General features: G+C 34.6%; 1 protein-coding gene across 17 annotated transcripts in view; it reads right to left on the bottom strand.

Annotated features, from left to right (window-relative positions):
• LOC118744139 (PDZ and LIM domain protein Zasp) overlaps positions 1-25,859 on the bottom strand; it is a 261,367-nt gene that overhangs the window by 94,811 nt on the left and 140,697 nt on the right. For all 17 annotated transcript variants that reach the window (XM_036476901.1, XM_036476900.1, XM_036476913.1 and 14 more), the window contains one exon: positions 23,049-23,243. In XM_036476901.1, coding sequence (XP_036332794.1) covers positions 23,049-23,243 — 195 coding nt within the window. The remainder of the gene's footprint in view (positions 1-23,048; positions 23,244-25,859) is intronic.

Raw genomic sequence — 25,859 nt, forward strand, 5'->3', positions numbered from 1 at the left:
TTTTGGTATATAATTAAAATATAGTTCATAAAAATTAAAATGTTATTCATTTTAACATGAGTGTACACTAAGGTGGTCCAAAAGTGCATGTAAATTTGTATGCTCTCACCCCCTAGGATTGTTCTATACCGAAAAAAATATTCCCTAATATTTTTATTTTGAAATCAAAAAATATTTAGAGATCGCCTTAAGTTTTCCATGTATTTTATATGGGGCAAAAATAACTTTTTGTAGAAATGGTATAGAATAGCTAAAAATCTATATTTTTCTACTAGAAAACTGTTTATCTGCAGGAGATTCCCAGTAATAATACCCAATTGTTTATTTAACAATTTTTTCATTGCAACTATAATTTATAGGTCCGCCAAAAACCCACAAGAACCCCGAAAAATGCAATGGGGCGACCAATACAAAATCGTTAGTATTAAAAAATGGCTAAATAGACAATTGGGTATTATTATTGAAAGTCTCCTGAAGAGAACCAGAGTTTTGCGATCGAAAAATATTGACTTTCAAGAATTCTATACCCTGTCTACGACAAAATTTATTTTTCCCATATAAAAATTCACGGAAAAATTTGAGCGCTTTGAGCGACCTTTAAATATTTTTTGATTTCAAAATAAAAAAATTATTTTATATTTATGACATTTTTGAACAGCATTAATGAGATCATTTCCATTTTCAGTGGTTAAATAGTCAAAGAATTCTATACATTTAATGTTAAAGTTACTTTTAATTTGAAGTTCAGTTTCAAAAATTTTAATTAAAGCCGGTTTCTCTCTTTGCGTAAGGAAGCAAACCAAGGCGAATTTATATAAGGTGGTGTTACTAGCTCAGCTGATTTTGTGTATGTGTTTCGCCGCACGGCTTCTGATATCAAATTGAAAAATTTTTTTTGAATTTCTACACACACTCTTACAGATTTTGACAGTTTATGCCGCCAAAGCAAAAACAAAATACATGTAAATTTTTGTTTTTGTACTCCTGCTATCACCTTATATTAATTCGCCTTGGAAGCAAACCTTATACTTAAGATCCTCTCAGTTGCTTAGTTTTACATATTTTTTCAAACTGTGGAAAAGTATTACTTTTTAAGAACTTCCTCTATTTATTCTCATGGAAAGACTAAAAGCCTGATTATGGCAACTTAACTTAACGGAACGTAGAACTTAGAGAATCAAAATGAAACAGATTTCGACGTGGCATTAAGTTACGTTAAGTTTCGGCTGTTCAGTTATAAGCAACACCCATTTAACAGAAATTTTAAGAGAGAGCTGTAAGATACGTTAAGTTGCCATACTCAGACCATAAGAATTTGCTAAAAAGAGTAGGTAGGTACGTAACTCTATGTCTTGTATGCAAAACTCTTTTACAATGTCAGTAAATTGAGAAAAAATAATTGTAAAGCTGAATTTACATGAGGCGATTTTTTAGGCGATTCAATATTGCTCAAGAAAACTCGCTCGTGTAAATGGGGATTAAAAAATCGCTTGCCTCAAAGTGGACAGTAAGTCAACTTTTGCAGGCGATTATCGTCTCCCAAAAAATCTCCTCATCTAAAGGCAGCTTAAGTTATAGGCATTCGAATATTCTAATTTGCTGCTATTAAACTGAAAGATATTTTCGAGATAACTAACAACACTCGACAAAAAAAACGCCAGCCTTCTTTTTAAATAACTTAAGCTCATCATTTTATCGCAACTGGTACGTAAAGACCGGCGATATGCCCTTAAAACTATTGATATTCTTGTTGTATTAATTTCTTGGGCAAATCAAACATTATTTGAAACATTTCAACTGCAATTTAATTAATTGCTTCCTACTTTTTACAGTGCAGTTTAAGCAAGTTCCAACGATACGTAAAAACCTTAAAAAAATCATAAAGTATTTTCACTGGACACTCAGCTGATTTTGCAAACGCGAAAATTATTGACCGGAAAAAGAGAGAAGCAACCAGATATACTCTAGAGAGCCTGAGGATTATGGAGAAACGAGAAAAGATGATAAACAAAAAAGAAGATACAGACAACATAGCGGCCGCTTATATATCATGTTTATTAAAATAAGACTTTAGTATTGACAAAGTTACCATAATGTATGGATGGTATTGATTTTCAGAGTGTACGTGTTTAGTAATGTTCTTTTTGTTTGTAATGTTGTGTTAGTCACAGAAATTTAAATGTTTTTATGTTATTAATTGTGAAATTTTGTTTTAATATTCAAAACAATAGTGTGAGTTGGTTTGTACCTATATTTAAAATGTTTAATTGTCTTTATTTATATATTTTTATTGCTTTATGGTTATGTTTTAATATGATTTGTATCTCATTGGTTTGTGACAGATATCAAATAAATGAATTGCCCCTGAAGATGCTAAAAAGTATTAGCGAAACGTTGGGCTAGAATAACTTAGTTTTATTCGCATCTTGAAACTCAAATCAGACGAGCGTATTAATATACATGTTAAATAAATCAAGAACTGATCGCAATATACATACCAGACAACAGCATGAGTTTACTCACTTCCAACTAAACAGTATGAACTCATTGCTGTGAACTCTATAAGGTTAGTGAGAAACACCGTACAAACAGTGAGATTCATAGTTAGTTTTGAAATCAATGTTTAGCTGCAGTGTACTCATTTGATTTCAAATATGGCATTGATATACTATTTCCAAATCAAGTCAAGCGAGTGAAAAATGCTGTTATGAAAAGCAAGTCGAGCAATCGAATGACACCCACTGACTTCAAACAATTAGTAGAGAATACGACAATTTTGAAAAAAATGGATATTGATGAAGTATTTTTTTAAATATATTAGTTTTACTAAATTATTTAGTTATGCACCTGACGTACATTTATATAATTAGTCTACAAAAGAAATGCAATGTTACCTCAGAAGACATCGGCTTTATAAGGGACTTGAAAAATAAGTTGCTTTATTATTTAAAAACAGTTGCTGTTGAAAACTAACAGATTTGCTTAAAATTGTGCTTTTTTTATACCCGCCAGCAAAAGAGCTCAAGAACTTTACCGAATCTGAGCAAAGGTACACAAAAGAGAAATGTTTACAAATTATGAGAACGTTAACTGAGAATTCTGACAATACAACGGAACCACAAATTGCGGATACACCTTTGTTACCTTCAGACAACTTTGATCTGTTTTCAGGTCTTCTTAAACAACCTACCTTTGTGAGCAGAACTGATAAAGCTACTGCAGAGCTGCGGCGATATGAAAATATTTAGGTATATTTTCATACGAACTTCGATATAATTAAATGGTGGGAGGTACACAAATGCGAAATGCCGTTGCTGCATAAACTCAGTCGTAGAGTAATAGCCACTCCTTCAACTAGCGCATCGTCAGAAAGAGTTTTTTCTTCTGCTGGAAATGTTATTTCTGACAAAAGATGCCACGGTGTTTGTGGTCGAACTCCTCCTAAACGGCTCAACCGACCTTTATGAAATCTTTTGTGTAGTTATGGTAGGTATGAGAATCGGATGTAAAGTATATTTCATACCGATCGGTGCAGGGGGCGTGGCACCTCCCGAACAAACCAAAATTTTCATATTGCATATCTCTGGAAGTATTCATGGTAGAGTACTCGAACTGGTATGGAGATATATGAAAACAGTCGCATACTCATGGAGAAAAATTGCGGTTATTGGAAAAGGGGGCGTGACACCTCCAATAGAAACCGAATTTTTCATACTGCAAACCTCTGGAGGTGTTTATGGTAGAGTTCTGAAACTTGCTATGGAGATATATGAAATCAATCCCATACTCATTGTGGAAATGGGCTTCTTGAAAAGAGGGTGTGGCAATGGACAAACGTACTGACTTTTACTTATCTTTGAATGTGTATATAATTCTTCTGTAGGTATATTTGTGTGTATGTTTGAGTGGGTGTCTGGATAGTTTAGTTTCACAATTTAATCCGCCAGTTGGCGCTGGAGTTGAGTTATTATTTACTAAAAATCTTTTTTATGATCCGATTTGGCGGATATTCAAAACATGTATTGGAAACGGTAAAGGCAGTCCAATTGCAAAAAGGGCTGTCAGGTGATGCTGAGGTCGAGTTATTACTAAAAATCGACAAGTGAGAAAAGATCCCGTGAATATCAGACTAAATCGACCTGTTGCACCATTGAGTATATCGAACTTTCGTGTGTTACGATTGGCCCAATGGATGTGATTTGCCAATATTATTATGGGTTAAAGCTTTATTCGGACACACCAGGGTTGAGTTGTGCAGTGGTAGATCTCAAGTCACCAGCACTGAAATACCTTAAAAGCCAGTTTCATGAAGGCAATTTAATGAAATTTTTTTTTTTTTGAATAGAATTTAATATAGAACCTGACAGAAAAAAGTTGAACAAGGATACGCATCCATTTTGAAATTACCACCAACTATAAGCTAAAGTTTCTACGGCACATTCACTATAGATCCGGATCATTGTTGCCACCAGGGAGCTCCTCATGGACATAAGACGTTCGTTCAGTTATTTAAGGCGGCAAACGACCACCAAATCATAGTCTTAGTCGATGAATGTGCCAGTATAAATCGTAAATGTGGATTGTTGGAGAAAATGTTGGACCTAAATGTTTAAATTAAAAATTTAATTTTAGGCGGGAAGTTCGCCGGGTCTGCTAGTCTTCTTTATATATAAAAATGAAATGTTTTTCGTATGACGGCGATGCCTGACCAAACGGCTGAACCGATTTCAATTCTGTAAAAAGTACTTTTTGGACCTTCTGTGTGGAAGGTTTTTCGATAAAACAAACTCAGAACTTTTTGTTGTTGTTGCCAAAAAATTAAGAACGCTGAGACGCCACGATTTCACAATTTCATAGAGTTTTCCGTATATTTTATGTCACTAAACTATCAAACGGCTGAACCGATTTCGTTCATATTTGGAACATATATCAGCATCTTAAAGGGAAATATCCCGACTAAATATTCAACGGCTAGGTGGCGCTGGGGCGGGATATTTCTAAAAACTGGATTTATTTGCAGATTTGTCTCATATTTAGAACATTTGTTAGCCAATTGAAAAGGAGTATTTGGACTATAAAATTACACGATAGGGTGCGCTGGGGTAGGAATATTCCTAACGTTCTTATACAGTGGGAGAATGATGAATATCTACACATATACCTACATACGTCACAATAAAATATTGAAACCTGTTTTTTGAGGGAACCAATATATCTCTTAAACCAACTACGCTGGGGAACTGAAACTTGGCACGGATGCATAAATTGTAAATACCCTACTTACGGCGAAAACTGGAAGCTATTGGAAAAGGGGGCGTGGCACCTCCCGTACATACTGAACATCTCCCATCCTGAAATTTGACACAGCTACATATGTATGTTATCACCACCGAACTTATGCAAATTGGCAGGTATAGGAAAACGGGGAGTGGCACCTCCCATATAAACTGAACTTTTCATATTGCTTATGTCTGGAACCGCTTATTCTAAAGTACGGAAATTTGACACAGCTACATATGCTATCATTAGCGTACTTATGGCGAAAAGTGGCAGATATTGGGAAAGGGGGCGTGGCACCTCCCATACAAAGTTAACATCTCATATCGCCTATCTCTGGAACCGGCTTATGCTAACGCCCTAAATTTGAAACAGCAACATATGTTATCAACACCTTACTTTCAGAGAAAAGTGGCAGGTATTGGAAAAGGGGGCGTGGCACCTCACTGAAATGCTCATATCGCTTATGGCTGGAACCCCTTAAGCCAACGTCATGAAATTTGACACAGCTATATCTACATATTAATACGCTAACATAAATTTTGTCCCCGTTCGTTTGGCGATTCTACCGAACCGATCAAAACCAAGAACACCGTTGGAAAGGCATTTTTCCGTAGATGAGTAGAGTTTTTATGGTTTCACAATTGGTTGAAAATTACGGCCAAAACCGTCGTTTAAACATTTTCGAATTGTGTATAGATGTTGCTGCAACATGTTCAATTTGACATGTTTCGCCTGTTGTTTCACTACACATTTGAAATTAAGCTTTGAAATAAAGATAAATATGAAGATGAAGAAATAAATGATAACTATGAATTCAAAAAAAAGAAGGCAAAAGTGAAGATAAAGACGAAAATGGAGACAATGACAGATACATAAGAATTAGGGTAACTAAAAGGGTAAGAACATTTATTGAATTTATGAAGTGAAACTTCTTTAGCGGCAGTTGGTTGGTTGGGAGTAAATTGTCGAATTCAAGGGGAATAATGCACATGGAAATAGTTGTCAGCGGTTTAGCGGTTTGAGAATAAAAACAAAAACAAAGATGCCTAGAGGTACAGGCAAAAACGAAGATCAAAGTAAATTTAAACACTTTAAGGTAAAGGTGAAGAGGAATATGCAAAAATAAAGATAAATATGAAGAAAAGGATGAGGATGAAGATCGATATTGTTATCGATATAAAGCTCGATATTTTTATCGATATAATAATCGATATTGCTATCGATAAGATAATCGATATTGTTATCGATACTGTTATTGCTTAAATAACCGCTATTGTTATCGATATAATAATCAATATAATAATCGATATTGTTATCGATACAATAATGGATATTGTTATCGGTATAATAACAAAGGCCAACAAAAATGAAAAAAAAATTTTGGTGCGACAAATGTTAAAGCTATTTTTGATAGACTTTTTTGTGCTGATTACGAATCCGTAAGTACAAAGGATCCAGCACGTACAGGTTTTGAGAAAATCGAGGTCAAAGCTTCAAAAACTCGGGCTTTTGCAATATTTGAGAAGCTCTAGCAAAGAGTAAAAAGGTGACAGAACCTTGCACTTAGGCTTAGATTAAAGCAAGAACCCTCGACTACTATCCTTGAAAATACTATTCCTGCACATTGAATTTATGGTCACTTATAGTCATTTATTGAGCAGTAAAATTTGACTTTTGGCGAAGTTTGAGTCCCTGCCGCAATTAAACAAAAGGTGATAGAACCTTCCACTTAAGCTTAAATTAAGGCTTGAACTTTCGACTACAATCCCTAAAAACTATCTCTTCGTCTTGACCCTAAGATCACTTATAGTCGTTTATTGAACAGCAAAAACTGATTTTGGCAGCATTTTTTTTCAACAGCACAATTTGCCAGCATTTTTTTTATTGTTCAACAAATGACTATAAATGGCCATCAAGTAAAGGTGCAGGGATCGTATTTTCAGGGGCAGTAGCCTAGGGTTCTAGCTTTAAGTTGAGCCTAAGTGGAAGGTTCTACCACATTTTTACTCTTTGCTCGAGCTTCTCAAATATTGAAAAAAAACCGATTTTTTGACACTTTGACCACGATTTTCTCAAAATCTGTACGTGATGGAATCTTTATAATTACGGATTCGTAATCAGCTCAAAAAAGTCTATCAAAAACAGATGTAACATTTGCCGCACCAAAATCATTGTTGCCCTGTGTAATCGATTAAATAATTGATTTGGTTATCGATTTAGTCATTTATATTGTTAACGATATGTACAATAATCGATACTGATGATTGTTATATTTATCGAGAAATTAATCGATTTTACAATCGTTGTATTTTTCTATATGTTTATGGATATTGTTATCGGTATTTTTATCGACACAGCTATCAACAGGGTTATCGATACAGTAATCGGAACATGGAATGTGATCACATTACATGACATCACATCACATTTTATCACATGATATGAAGAGACATCACATGATATTACATCACATAATATGATATCACATCACACGATATCACGTGACATGACATTATATGATATGACATCACATTATATGGCATGACATCACATGACTTGACATCACATGATATGACATGACATGGCATTACATGACGTGGCATCACATGATATGACATCATATGACATGACATCACAGGATATGACAACACATGACATGACATCCTACCACATCACATAAAATCACGTCACATCTTATCACGTCATCGCACCTCATCTGATCTACGTGAATAGAAAAAGAAAAGGATATAAGCGAAGATGTGAAAGATAAAAGCAAAGATGAAGAGCAAGGTAAAGTTACCGATTTCAAAACCAAAAAAACCGTTGGAAAAATAATTTTCTGTAGATGAGGAGAGTTTTTATAGTTTCGAAATTGGTTGAAAATCGTCGTTTAAAAATTTCCATATTTGTGTATGGTTGTTTTTGCAACCTGTTCAATTTAATCTGTTTCGCATTTTGTTTTACTTCGTATTTGAAATTAAAGTTTGAAATAAAGATAAATATGAAGATGAAGAAACAAGTGATAACGATGAAGACAAAAAAAAAGGTAAAAGTGAAGATAAAGACGAAAATTGAGATAAAGGCGAAAATGGAGACAGTGAGAAGTACATAAGAATTAGGTTAAAAGATAGGAATCGAAATAAAATCAGCCATAAAGGTTACTGAAATTTATTGAATCATCGAAGTTTATAATTATCGAAATTTATCCATGCTTATTAAGTTATCGCAACGTATCGAATTATTCAAACAGATCAATGTTTACTGAGTTGTCGAAATTTATAAACACAGAAACTTAGTTGTCCAAATTTAAGGATAGTTATCGAGCTATAAAAACGTGTGGGTTTAACGAAATTTGTCAAGTTAAAGAAATGTATCAAGTTATCGATATTTATTGAATTATCATTATTTATAGACTTAACGAAATATATCGAGGTGTCGTAATGCATGGAGTTCTTTCAACTTACAGAGTTATCGATAATTATTGATCTACTGAAATTGGTTGGTTCAACAAAGCAAAGTTTATGGAATTTTCAAAATATATCGATTTATCGAAATTTCAAGGTTATATAAGCTTATCGAATTATCACTGCTTATCGAATTTAATCGTCTTAACAGAGTGTAACGAGTTATCAAAATGTTTAGATAGTTTTCGAAAAAATGTGGAGATGTCAAAAGTAAAAATTTATAAAGGTATCCATAGTTTTTACATTTTTGAGTTATCGAAATTTATGGAGCCATCGAATTTCACAGTTATCGAAATTGGTCGAGTTAACGAACTTTGTTGAGTTATCGAATTTTAGTGTACTTGAAATTCATCGAACCATTGATATGTATCAAATCATCGAAATTTATCGATAAACTTGAATGTATCGGGTCAATTCCAAGTCCTGCCGAAGTCCTCCAAGGACCTTCTCAGATAAAAAAAAAATAGTTACGTTTTAGCAGAAGATTTTCCGGTTAGTTTATTTGTAATTAAGTATCGCTACGTGTTAAGTTAGAAAACCTCTCCAAGATTTCTAAAACTAGAAAAACTGTCGAATTTCGTGATCATCTGGCAAAATATTTTTATACCTTTCATGAGCATGAAATGGTATTATAACTTTGGTCCGATGTTTGTAAGTACCAGAACAAAAAGAGATAGACCCATTAAAATGTATACTTATATGATCAGAACGTCGAGCTGAGTTGATTTAGCCATGTCCGTCTGTCCGTCTGTCCGTGTGTCTGTCTGCTTGTATGCAATCTAGTCTCTCAGTTTTCGAGATATCCGTATCAAATTTGGTAGGTGGGTGTATTTTTATAATGTATTAATCATTTGTCGGAACCGAAAGAATCGGACCACTATAACATATAGCTCCCATACAACTGATTGTTCAGATATGAGATTTTTCGTTATAACTTCTCCATTTATGCAGCTACTAACATGAAATTTTGCATTACTTGCACCCATTATCAACAGAATACTTACAGTGAAAATTACAAAGATCGGGTCACTATAACCTATAGCTCCCATACAACTGATTGTTCAGATATAAAATTTTTCGTTATAACTCCTCCATTTATATAGCTAGGAACATGAAATTCCGCACTGTTTTCAATACATATCAACAGAAAACTTAGGGTGAAAATTAAAAAGATCGGGTCACTATAACCTATAGCTCCCATACAACTGATTGTTCAGATATGAGATTTTTCGTTATAATTCAACCATTTATGTAGCTAGGGCCATGAAATTTCGCGCTGTTTTCACTCATTATCAACAGAAGACTTACAGTGAAAATAACAAAAATCGGGTGACTATAACCTGCAGACCCCATACAACTGATTGTTCAGATATGAGGTCTTTTATCATAACTCCTCCATATATGCAGTTAGTAACATGAAATTTCGCACCATTTTCACTCATTATTAACAGAATACTTACAGTGAAAATAACAAGGATCGGATGACTACAACATATATCTTCCATACATCTGATTGTTCAGATATGGGATTTTACTTTAAAACTTCTTTATTTGAACAGCTAAAACCGATAAATTTCGTAAGATATTTTATAAATAATAATACAAAGTCTACTGAGAAAATCATCAAAATCTATGCTGTATAAGCTTTATCTCCTATAGCACCGATTGTTCAGATACCAGTTTTTGCCATATATCTCCTTTATGTAGGAAACTAAACCCAATAAATTGTGTTACCGGTTTACATACCGATCCCACAGCAGTGAAAATCACTTAGATTGGTGTCATATAAAGTATATCTTCCAAAGCTCTGATTGTTTAGATGCGATTTTTTATATAAGTATGTAACTCCTCTATCGATGTATGCAGATGTATTCAAAATCAGTAATCTGTCAAAGTAAAATTTGCAGATGTTCATGAAAGGTATGAAGCCTTCGGCATAGCCGAAGACAGCGCTTGTTTTATTTTCACTTTTATTTCAACAATTTTGATTAAAAGAAAAATACTGATAAAAATAAAATATTTCTCACAAACAACAAAAAATATAATCGATAATCGCATGAGGATATTGCCTGAAAATTTTAAAATGCACTTAGTGGCATTATGCTACTATGATAGATCGGCCCAGTAATCATAGTCAACTTATGTACAGTAGACTGCACATACAAAAAAATCGGTACTGTTTTTCCACTGGAATTATAAAATCTACTATATTTTAAGACTTCCACCAAGATATCTCGCAAAACTATTAAGATTTATTTGAGCTGGACCGATTTGAAAATACCTCCAAAAAATGAGTTTTTTATTAAAAAAAAACAATTTTTTTTAAATATTTTTTGAAAACAAAATCCCTCAGATAACTAAACAGTTTAAGCTTAAAAAATTTGCATAAAAATATAAAAAAAAAAATTATATGGAATCATAATAATGAGATTTTCGATGCTGTTTTTGAAGTTTTTTCAAAGACTGATTTAAGAAAAACTTGAATAACTCAGCCAAAGCCTTACCAATTTAAACTTATCATTGGTAGGGTATTTTCTCATTCTTTGAATTTCTTTGCGAATAAGCTCATTCAAAGTATGAAAGAGGAAGGTAAGATAAACGCGTGTCATTCCATGTTGAATTAAGATGTGTTGGTATTTGATAAAGAAAAATTTGGGACGTGAATGAGTTTGTTTTGCAAAGAAATAGAAAAGGTGAGAAAATACGTTTCCACTGATACCTCATAAGTCTATATCGGTAAAGTGTTGGAGCAGTTATTCAAGGTTTTCTTACCCAAACCTTAGAAAAAAGTTAAAAAAGCAGCATCAAAAATCTTATTATTATGATTCCGTTGATAAAATTTTAAATATTTTTATGTCGATTTTTGAAGTTTAAACTGTTTGTCATCTGGGGGGATTTTTTCCAAAAAATCCTTTAAGAACACCTACAAACCTCCTAAATACGGCCTTGGTGCTCACGACAGAGTGGCAGGTATTGGAAAAGGGGGCGTGAAATTTTGGCACACATAACGAAAATTACTGTATTCGCAAAAATAACTTACTCCACGTTGTTTTGAGCATATATATAATAGAAAAACATAACTTCATCAAAATGTAAAGTTAAAAAAAGCTAACTATTTAACAGTTCATCTTTGCACTTTGCCGTCTACACAAGCGAATCATCGCCAGCGATCTATCGCAAAAGATGAACAATCGCTAATGGGGACAGCAAGTTACGTCTGAAAGTGGTAGTTATTGGAATGGCTGCACCTATATATGTACATATACTTAGATAGGCAAGCATCATTCGACTGGGAATCTTTTTTCATAGATTTCTAAATTGCATTGAGCGATTGTTACTTTCTTTGTAATTTTTGGGAAAGGGTAAAATTTTGTGTGACAATTTTGAAGAATTTTTTTAAATTTTGCACAAAGTATGAAATTTTAATTTTTAAGAGATTCGTTATAGACTGTCCTATCCACATACATATGTATCTACATATATACATGAAATGGTAGCTGTTTTTGTGGTTTGGACTGAACCCAAAAAGCACTGGATAGAGTTCAGTCAAATTGTCGGTGGTTATACCTTTCACATATGGCCCTATTATAGACTAACTACTAGAAAACTCGCTTGGTGGCACTGAAGTTGAGGATCTGCTGGGTGGCGCTGGAGGCGAGATATTTAGAAAATCCTTAGTTTTAGTACAACCTGGTTGAAATTTATAATGCGTAATCATATCATGATAAGCAATAGTTTTGCAGAAAAGATACCCAAGGATGGCGGTGCAGCCGTAGTATATAGAAACCCCATGGGTTTGACCTTCTTTGGCCCTATGTTTATTTTATATAAATTTACTTTTCATATGGCTAAATGAAATTGTGTAAGCGCACCTTTGTCTGACACCCTCATACACCATTAATGCGATCTTGCATTTACCTCTGATTAACGAAATTGCTCGGTACGGCCGTTATTGCAGCAGTAAGACTCAAAGAAACCAGTTCATAAATATTAAAACGAATTGTAAAAGAGGCGAATTGACAAAGAAAGATTCGACCACATCTGTCCAAGAAAGAACACGGTTGGTATACCAATAGCTTCATTTGAACGATATCACACTATTCATTTAGCCAATGTACGGGAAAACTTTTCATCCTGTGGGGCAGCGAGGATTCTTGTCCCTCTTATAACAGAAAACGCTCATCTGTTCTCTTAGGATTCCTTATAAGGACTTTTATTGGCTTCCGCATCGGTCCAATGGTGTAGTTGCAAGATCAAAGGAGATTATACACGCTTGGCAGAGATTTCACAGGTGGAAATAAGATCATCGGCAAAGCTCATGACATCGAAAAGGACTAGTATGCTATGTGTCATCAAAGCGCTACTATTTTTGGCCTATATATGAGGAGGATTCTGCTCTTTAGTCGTTAATATTTTTTTTACTTTACATACCATTTTTTCTTCTAACCACTATTTTTGCATTGGCCCACGCAAAAGTTCTTATTCTTAAGCGGGCTTTGGCTAGTAATTTGATAAAATAAACCTAAGGTAAAGTCCCCTTTGCCTATATGATTATCATGTGCTAAGAAATAGTTTTACGCATTTTCTGACAAACGTATTATTTTGAGTTGTGAATCTTATGAAGACGGTGTGCGATATGTAGCTGCGTCAAAATTCAGGGCGTTTCAGAGGTTCCAGAGATAAGAGATGTAAGAAGTACAATCTGTATGGGAGGTGTCACGCCCCCTTTTTTAATGCCTACCACTTTACGCCATAAGTAGGGTAATTACAATTTATGCATCCGTGCTAAGAGTTTAGGAGATATATTGGCTCGCTCAAAAAAGGTTTCAACATTGTATTGTGAACATGTATATGTGTACTTTTCTATTCTTCTCCCAGTATATACGAATTTTAGGAATATCGCAACCCCAGAGCAACCTATCGTGTAAGTTTTTAGTCCAAATATTTATTTTCAATTGGCAAACATGTGTTCTAAATATGAGCCAAATCAGCAAGTAAGTGCAATTTTTACGAATATCTGGACCCCAGCACCACCTAGCGAGAAAATTTTAGGTAGGAATATTTATTTTCAAGGTACTGACATACATTACAAATATGAACCGAATCGGTTCAGCCGGGTAGTAGTTTAATGGGATAAAATACACAGAAAACTCTATGTAATTGCTAATCGTAACGTCTCAGCTTTCTTCATTGTTTGGCAGCAACAACAAAAAGTTTTGATTTTTTTGTAGGGAAACCTTCCACACAGAAGTTCCAAAAATGTACTTTTTACAGAATCGAAATCGGTTCAGCTGTTTGGTCAGGCATCGCGGTCATACGAAAGACATTTCATTTTTATATATATAGAAGAAGAAGACTAGCATCCTTATGAGAAGAGGTGGGCACTACCACAAACAAGCGATCGCTAAAAGTGAGAATGTGTTAGTGTGCCTAATTCATTTTGCATCCCTGTAGGGAAACCCCGAACTGGTGAACCAAATTTGTAGTTCCGTACTAGATCTTTATCGCCAAAAACGAACCAGTCCGATAGTAACTGGATCGCCACCAGTTCAAAAGCAGCGATATGTGGTACTTTTAAAAAACAATTTTAGAAATCTATATCTAAAATGACGAATTTAGAACTGGTTCAAAACTATAGAAAAAGGGATGCAGAACGAACTAGATTTCATCTGGCGAATTTTGAACTTGTTCGAAACTACTGGAAAAGGGATGCAGCGGGGGGGGGCTTGTTTACTTTAAATATACTTTTGCAAATACGCTTTCAGTCTGCACGTCGCAGATGCTTCTTCATAGTTTGGTAATACAAAACTATTATTTGTGTTAACATCTTAACATTTTGGGACCTTCTGGAATATAACCAATAACAGTCAGCACATCTGCAAATTCAGCTACAGCCAAAGGTATGTAATCGTGTTTTCAAATGAACAATTTTATGTGCATTCATTCAAACAAATTTGATTTCAGATTGAAAATACATTTCTCTGCAAATAATTAAAAATTGCTACAATGGTAACCCAAAAAGAAAACATCTTGTTACTTTTTTCGTTTACAACTGGTTCGAAACTATAGTAAATGGGGTGCAAAGCGAACTAGATCCCATATGTCGAATTTAGGACTGGAGCTGAACTATAGAAAAGGTAATGCAGCGTGGGACAATTTCCAATTCCTATGACATCGCTGTGTTAAATTCGCCAGTTGTTTGCATGCAAAAGAGATTTATCGCGAACTAGTAGTGGTTCTAAATGTACTAGAAGCGCACCAGTTCAAAACTAGAGATTTTCCCCACAGGGATGCTGCTGCGTTCTCATCGTTATACTCTTGCTTGTATACGTACACGTGATGGTTATGCTCTTTGAGCGTGTGCTCGTTCTCTGCCCATACTTGCTTATGAGCCATACTTTTAGCTTTATCGTACTTCAACTAATATACATGTATTGATCATCACTTTCTGTACTAAAAATCGTGTTCCATTATTAATATAAGGTAGATTAAGGTAACGATGAAATTGTTAAATTAAAATTGGTCTACTATGGTACATTCCGTTTAGCTTCATATTCGCTTAGCTGTTTTAGTATAACTCCACTTTTACGTTAGAATGCTGATTTCAGCACATGTTTCGTTTAACAGCATCGCGGGATCAATAAATGATTTAATTTTTCCATTTAAAAATGGTCTAAAAACTGTAAGGTTTCAAAAAAAACACATTTTTAAATATCCGATTGGTCTAATAGTTGAATACATATTTATCTCCCTTTTACAAACATATTAATATATACCTTATTCTGAACACCTCCCATACATATGTCTGCATACAAAATTTCAGGTTCATGTGACTTATGGCTCCCAATTTACAAACCCATGTATATATGCCTTGCTATAAACACCTACCATAGATATGTCTGCTAAAGGCCTATAAATGTTGAACTATGTATAAAACATAGCGACATGTGTCACATATCATGTCAGTGCCAGTTCATATTGGTGACAGTTAATAAGGTCAATGGAAATAAGGTCAATTGACTTTATTTCCAACCCTGGTGCCGTTTCAAAAGCGAAATAAAGTCAACAAATATTTTGAAATAAAGTCATTGACGCTATTTCCTCATTCAAATGGAAATAGCGTCAACAATGCTTAAAGTATGTCGATTCATAGAAAAAAATGTTGTCCTTACAATAAACATTGCCCCGTAATTGTTGTTTTTTAATAGATGAAAAAGGTTATTGCCAAATCCTCAGTGTTGTGATATCAATCCACACACAATCATGAACTACCACCAATTGATTTTATTAAAAAAATTTTAATTACGAATATGTAAAAATACGATGCGAAAAACTAAACGCCTGCGCACAGCTGGAATACGAGAAATATTTGAAGAAAGAGTGTGGAAATGATCCATAATTGCAAAACATGTTTCGTTTCCACAAAAATAAAGCGAACACTATTAAATTGAAGAAACAGTCCATGTCCAAAAATCCCGGAGGAACACTGAAAGAATTCTGTGTTTTAAATTAGCATATTTTGAACGAATTCGGAATGTGTAAGGTGGAAAAGAAACCAAGCTTTCTATAAGGAAACAATTATTGAAAAAAATTTTCTTACAATGTATTGTGACGACATCATTTAAAAGCAGCTAAGGAGAACGACAACACTATTTATTAGATGGCACATTCAACGAGCCAATGTGCCAAAATGCGGGTATAAACAATTGTTGATTATTCAATATCGGAACCGAGATCATATAAGTTAATTGATTGGTTTTCACACACTTTTGAAACACAAATTATATTTGGTTTTTTTAATGCAGACAAGTTGTTGCAGAAATCTTCCAATCAGGGCTGCCAACTATCCTTAGTTATGAGGTGATATATTGAGGATAAAAAAGTGCCAAAATGTGGCAATGAGAAAAATAAAAGTGCCAAAAAAGGTGTTATTCCTTTTAATCATTCCCATTTATCAATAAAATAAAGCCACATTCAAAACAAAAGTGCAATGATAAAATAAAATAAACCACTTGAATGACCTTTATAAATTAGAAAATTTTAGTTGAGAAAAAGAAGTGCACGCAAAGGATTTCACGAAACTGAATTAAAATGTTATTTCTTTTTACAAAAATGCCATTTTGGCACTTTATGCCAAATTGAAAAATTAAGTGCCATTTGAAGTAAAATAGGGACAAATGGCACGGTTTGAGCCAAGTGGGCATCCCAACTTCCAATAACTTACAAATATAACAAGTAAGAAAGTCTAAGTTCGGGCGGAGCCGAACACTAAATACCTGGCGCAAGTATTAGATATATGTTTTTCACCTTTCCGAAAGCTACCGCTACATGGTAAGCCGGGGTGTATCAATTTTGAGTAAATTAGCGTCCTTAAATTTCGAAATATTGAAGTTTCAAGCATTTCTGAAATGTACCGTTATATAAAAGGCGGTCGTAATTTTAGTCCAATTTCAATAATTTTCAACATTTTGCTTTTATGTGGCAAGCACAATAAAAATACCGAGTTTAGTACAAATTGGTAGAACGGTTACCAATATACAAATATGTGATCATAAGTGGGCGGTACCACGCCCATTTTCCAAAATTTTATCATAAACGTATTTCTTGGTAAAGAATTATTGCAAGCGTCAATTTTGAATAAATGAGCTTTAATATTTACTGATTTATCGAAGATTTCGTATTTCTCTAAATTACCGTTACATGAGATGTGGGCGTGGTTATTGTCCGATTTTCAAAATATTCGGTCATTTCATATGTTGTGCCAAGACCAACAACGGTGCCGAATATGGAAGAAATTGGTGTAGCGGTTACCAAGATATACACATGTAACCATAAGTGGGAGTGGATACGCCCATTTTCCAAAAATTTATAATATTCTTATTTTTCGTCTAAAACTTATTGTAAATATCAATTTTGAGTGAATAATCTTCAGTAGTTACTAAAATATCGCAGTTTACTTATTCCTGAAAATTACCGTTATATGGGAGGTAGGCTGGTTATTGTCCGATTTTGCCCATTTTCAATACCATCCGTCCTATGCCCAAAAGAAGTCCACGTACCAAGTTTCGTTAAGATATCTCAATTTTTACTTGAGTTATCGTGTGCACAGACGGACGGACGGACGGACAGACAGTCACCGCTTAATCGATTTCTCTTTTCATTCTGATCATTTATGTATACATTTGTCTTTATCTATCTCGATTCGTTTTGCCTGTTACAAACAACCGTTATGTGAACAAAGTTATAATACCCTTGTGCACAAGTGCGCTCGGGTATAAAAATATGCTACAGAAGCACAACAGCGAACAACTGCTTAGCTAAGTAGCAACGACATGCTAAAACAGTATGTTTGAGATGGAATGACATGGCATAACACCTTGTTTGAGTTGACATGACATAGCAATGCATGAAATTTTTGAAAAAGACATGTTTACAGAAAATGTTGAATAGGCAGTTCTTTAATGTCTGCATAACATATTTCAATTTCATGTAACATATGGTTTTGAAGTTATAGCTGATACATTTTCCTTGCCTTTTACAAACTCGGTTATATATATCTTTTTATAAGCGTTCACCATATCTATTACCTGCATACCAAATTTCAGTCTCGTGGGGCTTATGGCTATGAAGTTATATCTGATAAAAAATTCCACGCTTATGGGATGTGCAACGCCCCCTTTTACAAACTCATTTATTTATTTTACTATAAGCACATACCACAGCTATGCCTGCATACCAAATTTAAAGTTCATGTGACTCATCCTTTCGAATTCATAGCTTATAAAAAATTCCACATCTACGGGATGTGGCGGACCACGCCACCTTTTACAAATTTCTTCATATATACCTATGGTGACCATCCGTTCTGTTTTCTGCAGGACCGTACTGTTTTTCAAAGGTCGGTCCTGCGTAGTTTTTCAAACCTGAAAAACCTGAAAATGTACTGATTTTTTCCAAGTGTCCTGCATTTGTCCCGCATTTTATTCGTTATTTTAAAATTATCGGACAATGGATGGATTTTTTTAAAAAAGTGTTTTTTGGTACTTTTCGTAGCTTTTCTTCAATATCTCATGAAAAAATCTCCAAATTAACGTAAGCGACTTACAACTCGAAGGGTGAGATTTTCGATCAAATACGCAGTTTCATTTGATTATTTTTTTCATAATTTAAAAAATTCGATAAAGAAGATATATCATTACAGTAAACTTTGAGCCAAAGATAATTAAAATCGGATTAGAAATGTAGATGCTATGGAGCGCAATCTGCACAAATTATATATTTTTGTAAAGGGCACTTTGTAACTCGTCGTTTACGCCGATTCATGACGTCGATTTTTGACAAATAACTGCGAAAAGTACCAAAAAACAAAAAAAAAGAAGGGTATTGTTTTCGTTTTGAACTACTCAAAATTTGCCTATAAAATAATCTTTTAAAGATTTCCACTTTTTGTGTAAGCTATTGTAATTATAATATGTTTTACTATACTTTTATAAATATTCATGTAAAAAAAGATTAATATCAATGAAGAAAACGTGATTCATTTTTAAAGTTTAAAATGTATTAAGAATTTAGAATCATAAATACTCTTTTGATATTTTTATACTACGTAAATATATGTAGGCATATTTTTGAAAAATTGTCCTTCATTTTGAATCCATATTTATGGTCACCGTATATATACCTTATTATAAGCATGTGACTTATGGTTTCGAGGTTATAGCTGATAAAAAATTCCACGCCTACGGGATGTGCCACACCCCCTTTTACAAACTCATTCATATACACCTTAATATAAGCGCCTACCATAGCTGTGCCTGCATACCAAATTTCAAGTTCGTGGGGTTTATGATTCCCAAGTTATAGCTGATAAAAAATTCCACGCCTACGGGATGTGCCACGCCCCCTTTTATAAACTTATTCATATACAGCTTACTATAAGCACCTACCGTAGCTATGCCTGCATACCAAATTTCAAGTTTATGTGACTTATGGTTCCGAAGTTATAGCTGATAAAAAATTTCACGCCCCCCTTATCGAATCCCAATTTTTTCTCCCTATTATAGGCCCAGGTGTCATGACAATACTCTGTCAAAAACCTGGTACATGCATACATACTTCCTCAAATATATAGTAGATATCTATCCTTCTCTTAGCGTAAAATAGTTTTTGGGGATATCTCGGCCCCGGGGCCAAAAAACGTGTAAGTTTTAAGTCCAAATATTAGGGGAATTCACTCTTTTCTGTATTCGTTGTATGTTGTGTAATTGTAACTGCATGAGCGTGTGATTTGTTGTTGCTGGCGGTAAATCAAATACACATGCAACAACAACCACACACTCAACCAGTTACACTTACGCAGGATACAGCGAATACACAGAAGCGCGAATTCCACTATTTATTATGTTTGCTGGGTTGGAGCTGCTTCGGCCGATAGAGTTAAAAAAGCGAAAAATTAAATTTCCCTTTTACCCTCCTACGCGTTTCAACGCTCTCGCGTCTTCATCAGGGAGTCTTTATTCGAAAAATAAAAACAAAAACAAATAAACAATAAAACATGATAAGCAAGTAAAATTCGCTGATGCAAAAACAATAAACATAGTTAACGACAATTACTTTACACTAATTCTGACTTTGAACTCACATTTACATAAATATTATTGGCAAAAATTGTTTAACAAACGATCAACGTTAGCACCATTTTAAGTATCTTTTCAACAATACCAAATTCGAATCCTATGTTCTTATTTATATTTGTTATTGATTACAGCTGCATATACGTTGTTGGTGTTATCTACGTCCTCTTTAAAGTTGATCGCATTCTCAAGTCCTTGTTGTATACGTAGGCTTTCTAATGTCATTCTCCTTTTTACCCCTCTTTCGATGTCCAAAATTCTCGTATCCGCAAAGTGTTCGTGCTTCGTCAAGTGTTGTGCCAGTGCTGTTGTCATCTTTTTGTTTCTCTCATCCGCTTTATGTTCGCTTATTCTTGTACCCAATGATCTTTTTGTTGTGCCTACGTAGCATTTGTTACAGCTTTCAGTATCATTCGCCTTACATTCTATTTGATACACCACATTATGTTGTTGTTCCTTCAGAATTCTGTCTTTTGTTTTAGTGTACAGTTTGCTTATTGTATTGTGCGGTCTGTGAGCATATGTAATATCTTCGTTCTTTATTGTTCTCCTGAGCGCCTGGTTATTTGTTAGTCCTGGTACGTAAGTTACTCCAATGTACTTTTTATTGTTAGTTGTGTTGTTAGCCTGAAGATCTTTATTTTGATTTGTTTGTTTACTTTTGTTTATCGTCGTTTCTATTAAATTGTTAACTACCGCATGCGGGTAGCCGTTTTTGTGCAGAATGCTTTTAATTTTATTTTTGTTCTCCTCTGCGAACTCGTTGTTGCTTAGTATGTACACCTTTTTGATCAGGCTAGCAGCGGTGTCTATTTTCTGACTCCATGGGCGATTTGGATGGAAATTAATAAGTCTACCCGACGCGATGGATTTCGCATACCAGTTTAGCAATATTGTATTCCGTTTTCTATGCACCTCTATGTCTAGGAAGGCAATTTTATTATCTTTCTCTCTTTCAACCGTAAATTTAATTTTTGTGTTTTGTGCATTCAATACTTTTAGTATGTCTTCCGCGTTCTTTGTTTTTATTATTGCAAACACACCATCTACATATTTACTTATGTATTTTATATGTATGTCAGTTTGTTTCAATTCAGTTATACTGTCGTCTAATCCACTATTTATTTTCAATTGGCTAAATTGTGTTCTAAATATGAGCTAAATCAGCAAGTAAATGCAATATTTAAGAATATCCTGATCCCAGCGCCACCTAGCGAGCAAATTTTTGGAAGAAAGGAACTGATATATGTACCAAATATGAACGAAATCGGTCCAGCCGTTTAGTAGTTTAGTGACATTCAATATACGGAAAACTCTATGAAATTGTGAAATCGTGACGTCGGAGCATTCTTCATTTTTCGGCAATAACACCAAAAAAATTCAAATTTTTTTAAATCGAAAAACCTTCCACGCAGAAGGTCCAAAAAAGTACTTTTTACAAAATTGAAATCGGTTCCGCCGTTTGATCAGGCGTCGCCGTCATACGGAAAACATTTCATTTTTATATACACAGATATAGATATAGATATAGATATAGATATAGATATAGATATAGATATAGATTTCCGCAATTTCCGCTACCTGGGTCCGCCACTGGGTAGTTATGTATATCGAACTCCATTTCATTAATGTGGCTGCTGGGCTAGCTTCGCAATTTCCAAGACCTTAAGGGCCTGAATAGTTAATGGATTGTTCGTTTAAAATCGATCCTTCACGGTAACTCACAAAAAATTCTTAACACGTTCGCTACCACGCGTCACATACATATGTGTGTCAGCTGGGTTTTCACGTGGGACCACCGACACAAATGTGTGACGCCGGTCTAACTTCATTAAATTAAACCTCCTTTCACTGCCGTCTGCGATAGTGGGTTGTTGGATACAGTATGGTCTATATAAAGGTCTGGCACACGTTTGTGACAAGTGGGCTCGGTATTACAGCTACCTGTTAAGTATGAGGTTATGTTTATTTACAGGGCACGTGGTAAAGTCTTTACCGACTTTAAGAGGGAAAATATTAGCTTCATAGTGAAGTAAATACACAGAGGACGGTAAGGACATATATTTAGGCTTGTTTGAACATAATAAATTTGAACACACCAAAAACAAGCCATAATGCTACTATGTTTTCACCTAGACTTAATTTTATGTAAGCTTTGTATTTTTGAATTAAACTGAGTTAGATAAAATCCTGAAGTTTAGCTTATCACATAAATGTGGCCCTTGTCTATATCGAAAGATATCTCTATATACCAGCGTCACAAATATGTGTCAGGCTTAAAACAATTACTTTTATTATGAATTTGAGTTTCTGAGATACCCAATGACAACCAAGACCCACAACACTAGACAAAAACAAATAATATTCCACCTGGTCTGTGATGACGCACTGCTTAAATACGTTTGGTAGCGAACGTTTTAAGGCGTAATATTGCAGGTCCGAGTTGGCCAATTGAAGCCATAAAAACAGATTTAGCTGAGCACTCCTGAAAAACCCATATTATGAGGGTTTAAAAACTTTTGAAACAAATTGAACTTTTTTTGATCTAATGTGCAATAATATGAATGTAAACTCAGTGATCAATAATTTCGAATTAAAACTTCATAGTTGATTAAATTCAGTGTTTTCTACGATATGTAGTTCATTTAAATTACGGTCATAAAATACTTACGGTTTAATTGGCACGGGTACATAACCGTCGGTGCCGGGTGGTGGATTTTGTAGAGCTGCGAGCTTGGCGTGGATATCGCAGTAGAGCTTGTTGTTGTAGTTATAGTAACCTTGGTTTTTCAAAGAGGTGCCGCAAGTTGCACACTTGAAACATTCCACATGCAGATTCTTGTCCTTGATGCGCACAAAAACACCACTGTGAAAAGCGACAACATTGTGTGTGAGTCCATGAAATATTAAAAACTTGTATGTGAAATGTATACATGCATGTAGTATGTACATAAATATTTCGATTAATTCAGCTACTTATTTTCAAACATACATGCATTTATGAGATTACATTTATGCACACCTAATGTCACGTGCATATAGAGCACCGTCCACTCTTGTCAATCATTCCAAACATTTACATAACAATTTCCCATTTACAACTAATACTTAATATTCTTATTCAGTGGTTAGCAGTGCGCTGTACCATTCCGCAGGGCCTGGGTTCAAGCTCAGGTTCCGACTAACATCAAAAACCAGAAAATAAAAAACTTGTTCCAATAGCGGTCGCCCCCCTTCACGCAATGGCAAACCTCCGATTGTATTTCTTCCAAGAAAAACTACTTCTCATAAAAATACAATCGCCGTTCGGAGCTGTAGGTCCTTGTGTACATAGATTGCGATATATATTACTATATTCGCAGCTCGACTCTCACACCCGCCCTCAGAGAGCAATCTTCAACAAACCGACATATGCGACCAGTGAAACCACATTTCCCGTTCATTAAGTACCTCCGCCGAAGAAGAAGTTGGATTTCAACGACCCCGAAAGAACAACTGGTACGGTGAAGAATTTCAAGAAGCTGCGGAGAATAGGTGCCGCCTACCGGGCCACCAAGACGCATCCACATAAGGTGGTAGCACCCCCTTATAAGTAAAACTCACGTGTATTTGGTTATTGCTTTTTTGTACTTAAAGATGTCAAAACGAAAGAAAATGGGGGATAATTTTCCTCATTTCGTTTTATTGCCATCTTAGAGTTATGCTATTTTGTCTTGGATGAAATTCTACAGCTGTTCTATGTAGTAACACCACCTTGTATAAATGCGCCAAACCGACGCTGCTATGGTGCGCAATGGGAGCCATGTGGGACAGTCATAAGGAACTGAAGAGGGAAGTGAGACGTATTTGCCGCAATAAGAAGAGAGAGGCCGAAAAACGTGTGTGCGAGGAGGTTGAAATGCTGGCCTACAGAAAGAATGCCAGAAAATTTTACCAGAGAGTTAGGCGACGTACGGAAGGTTTTAAAACCAAGGCGAACTCTTGTACGTAGGGTTCAATCGATACCACTAAGGTATCACTCTAATGAGTACTTGTACTCAAAAGACTGAAAGTATCGATACCTACTCAGTATCGGAAAAGTATCGAGTACTTACTTGAATTGTTTTCATCTTCTCTTTTGAGAGATACTTCCCTTTTTGTTGTAAAAGGTCGTATGATTACGTCTTATCATGGTTTAAAACATTGTATGTCCAAATCAAATAAAAAGCCAATAAAGTTGCAGGTATAGAAAACGTATATATTTAACTTATTTAGTAAGAATACAAAATAATTATTAATTAATATTTGTGGCACATTACCAAGGAACAGTATTGGCTATAATTTTTTCAGTCATATGAGTGTATAGGTCCCCCAATATGGATAAGCTGCGGATTTTTATTTCTGTTTTTATTTTCAAGTTAGTTTTATTCACTTTTTTTATAAACAATATAGTTCATTCCATAACAAAAACCTTGTTAATCCAAGTTTAAAATTAAAGCAGATCAACAAAGTTTCATCAAAAATCGTAAATAATAAGAAGGGACAACTTGTGCCTTCTCTTTTGCGCTAGTACGTTTTCATCATAATTCCACACTTTTTATTCTGAATAAAAAGTGTTTAATTTTGGTGAAAATTTGATTTTCTTTTAATTTTTGTACAAAATTTGAAACTAGGATTTACATGGTTTTTGTCATAGAATGAACTATATTTTTTATTAAAAAGTAACTAAAATTAATTTGTAAATAAAACTTGAAATCCGACACTTATCCATAAGGTCACCCCTATGAGTATACAGCGCACTGCATCATTTACAAACTATTTATGAAAAAAATTTTATTGTTTCTTTTGGTACATTACTGAGGAACAATATTAGTTATAATTACATATATGACTTCATATAAGTATATTATTCACAAAATATTTATGAAAAAAATAGCTTTTGGGGCACACTGCCAAGAAACAACAACTTTTCTAAATGCTTTCCAGACAAGCGATTTCTACTTTCTCTACTATATGACCGCACTTTTCGCGAAAGCTCTAATAACGGGCGTTATTTGTTGAGTTGCTGTTGCAATGATAAAAGTAGTAGAAATTACTCTTTTGATACCAAATACTTTTTTTTCGATACCTACTCGATACCGAACAAAAAGGTATCGAGTAAAAAAAATACTTGGTATCAAAAGAAAAGTATCGAGTATTTACATGTATCGATTGAACCCTACTTGTACGCACAACAATGGCGACCTAGTGACTGATGCCCAGAATGTACTAAAATTATGGAGGTAACACTTTCCAAACATACTGAACGGTAGCAGCAATGAAAGCTGTGGAGAAGACGGACCCGAGCCCCAGTCAATGACGACGGAGCCGATTTTTCACCACCTGACAATGACGAGGTACGAATAGCAATAGCGCGCTTGAAAAACAACAACGCTGCTGGAGCTAACAGCCTGCTAGCAGAGCTATTCAAGTACGTCAGCAAGGAGCTGATAAAGTGCATGCA

This window comes from Rhagoletis pomonella, unplaced genomic scaffold (genome assembly GCF_013731165.1).
Source record: "Rhagoletis pomonella isolate Grant_MI unplaced genomic scaffold, Rhpom_1.0 Rhpom_scaffold_00008, whole genome shotgun sequence".
Lineage (NCBI taxonomy): Eukaryota > Metazoa > Arthropoda > Insecta > Diptera > Tephritidae > Rhagoletis > Rhagoletis pomonella.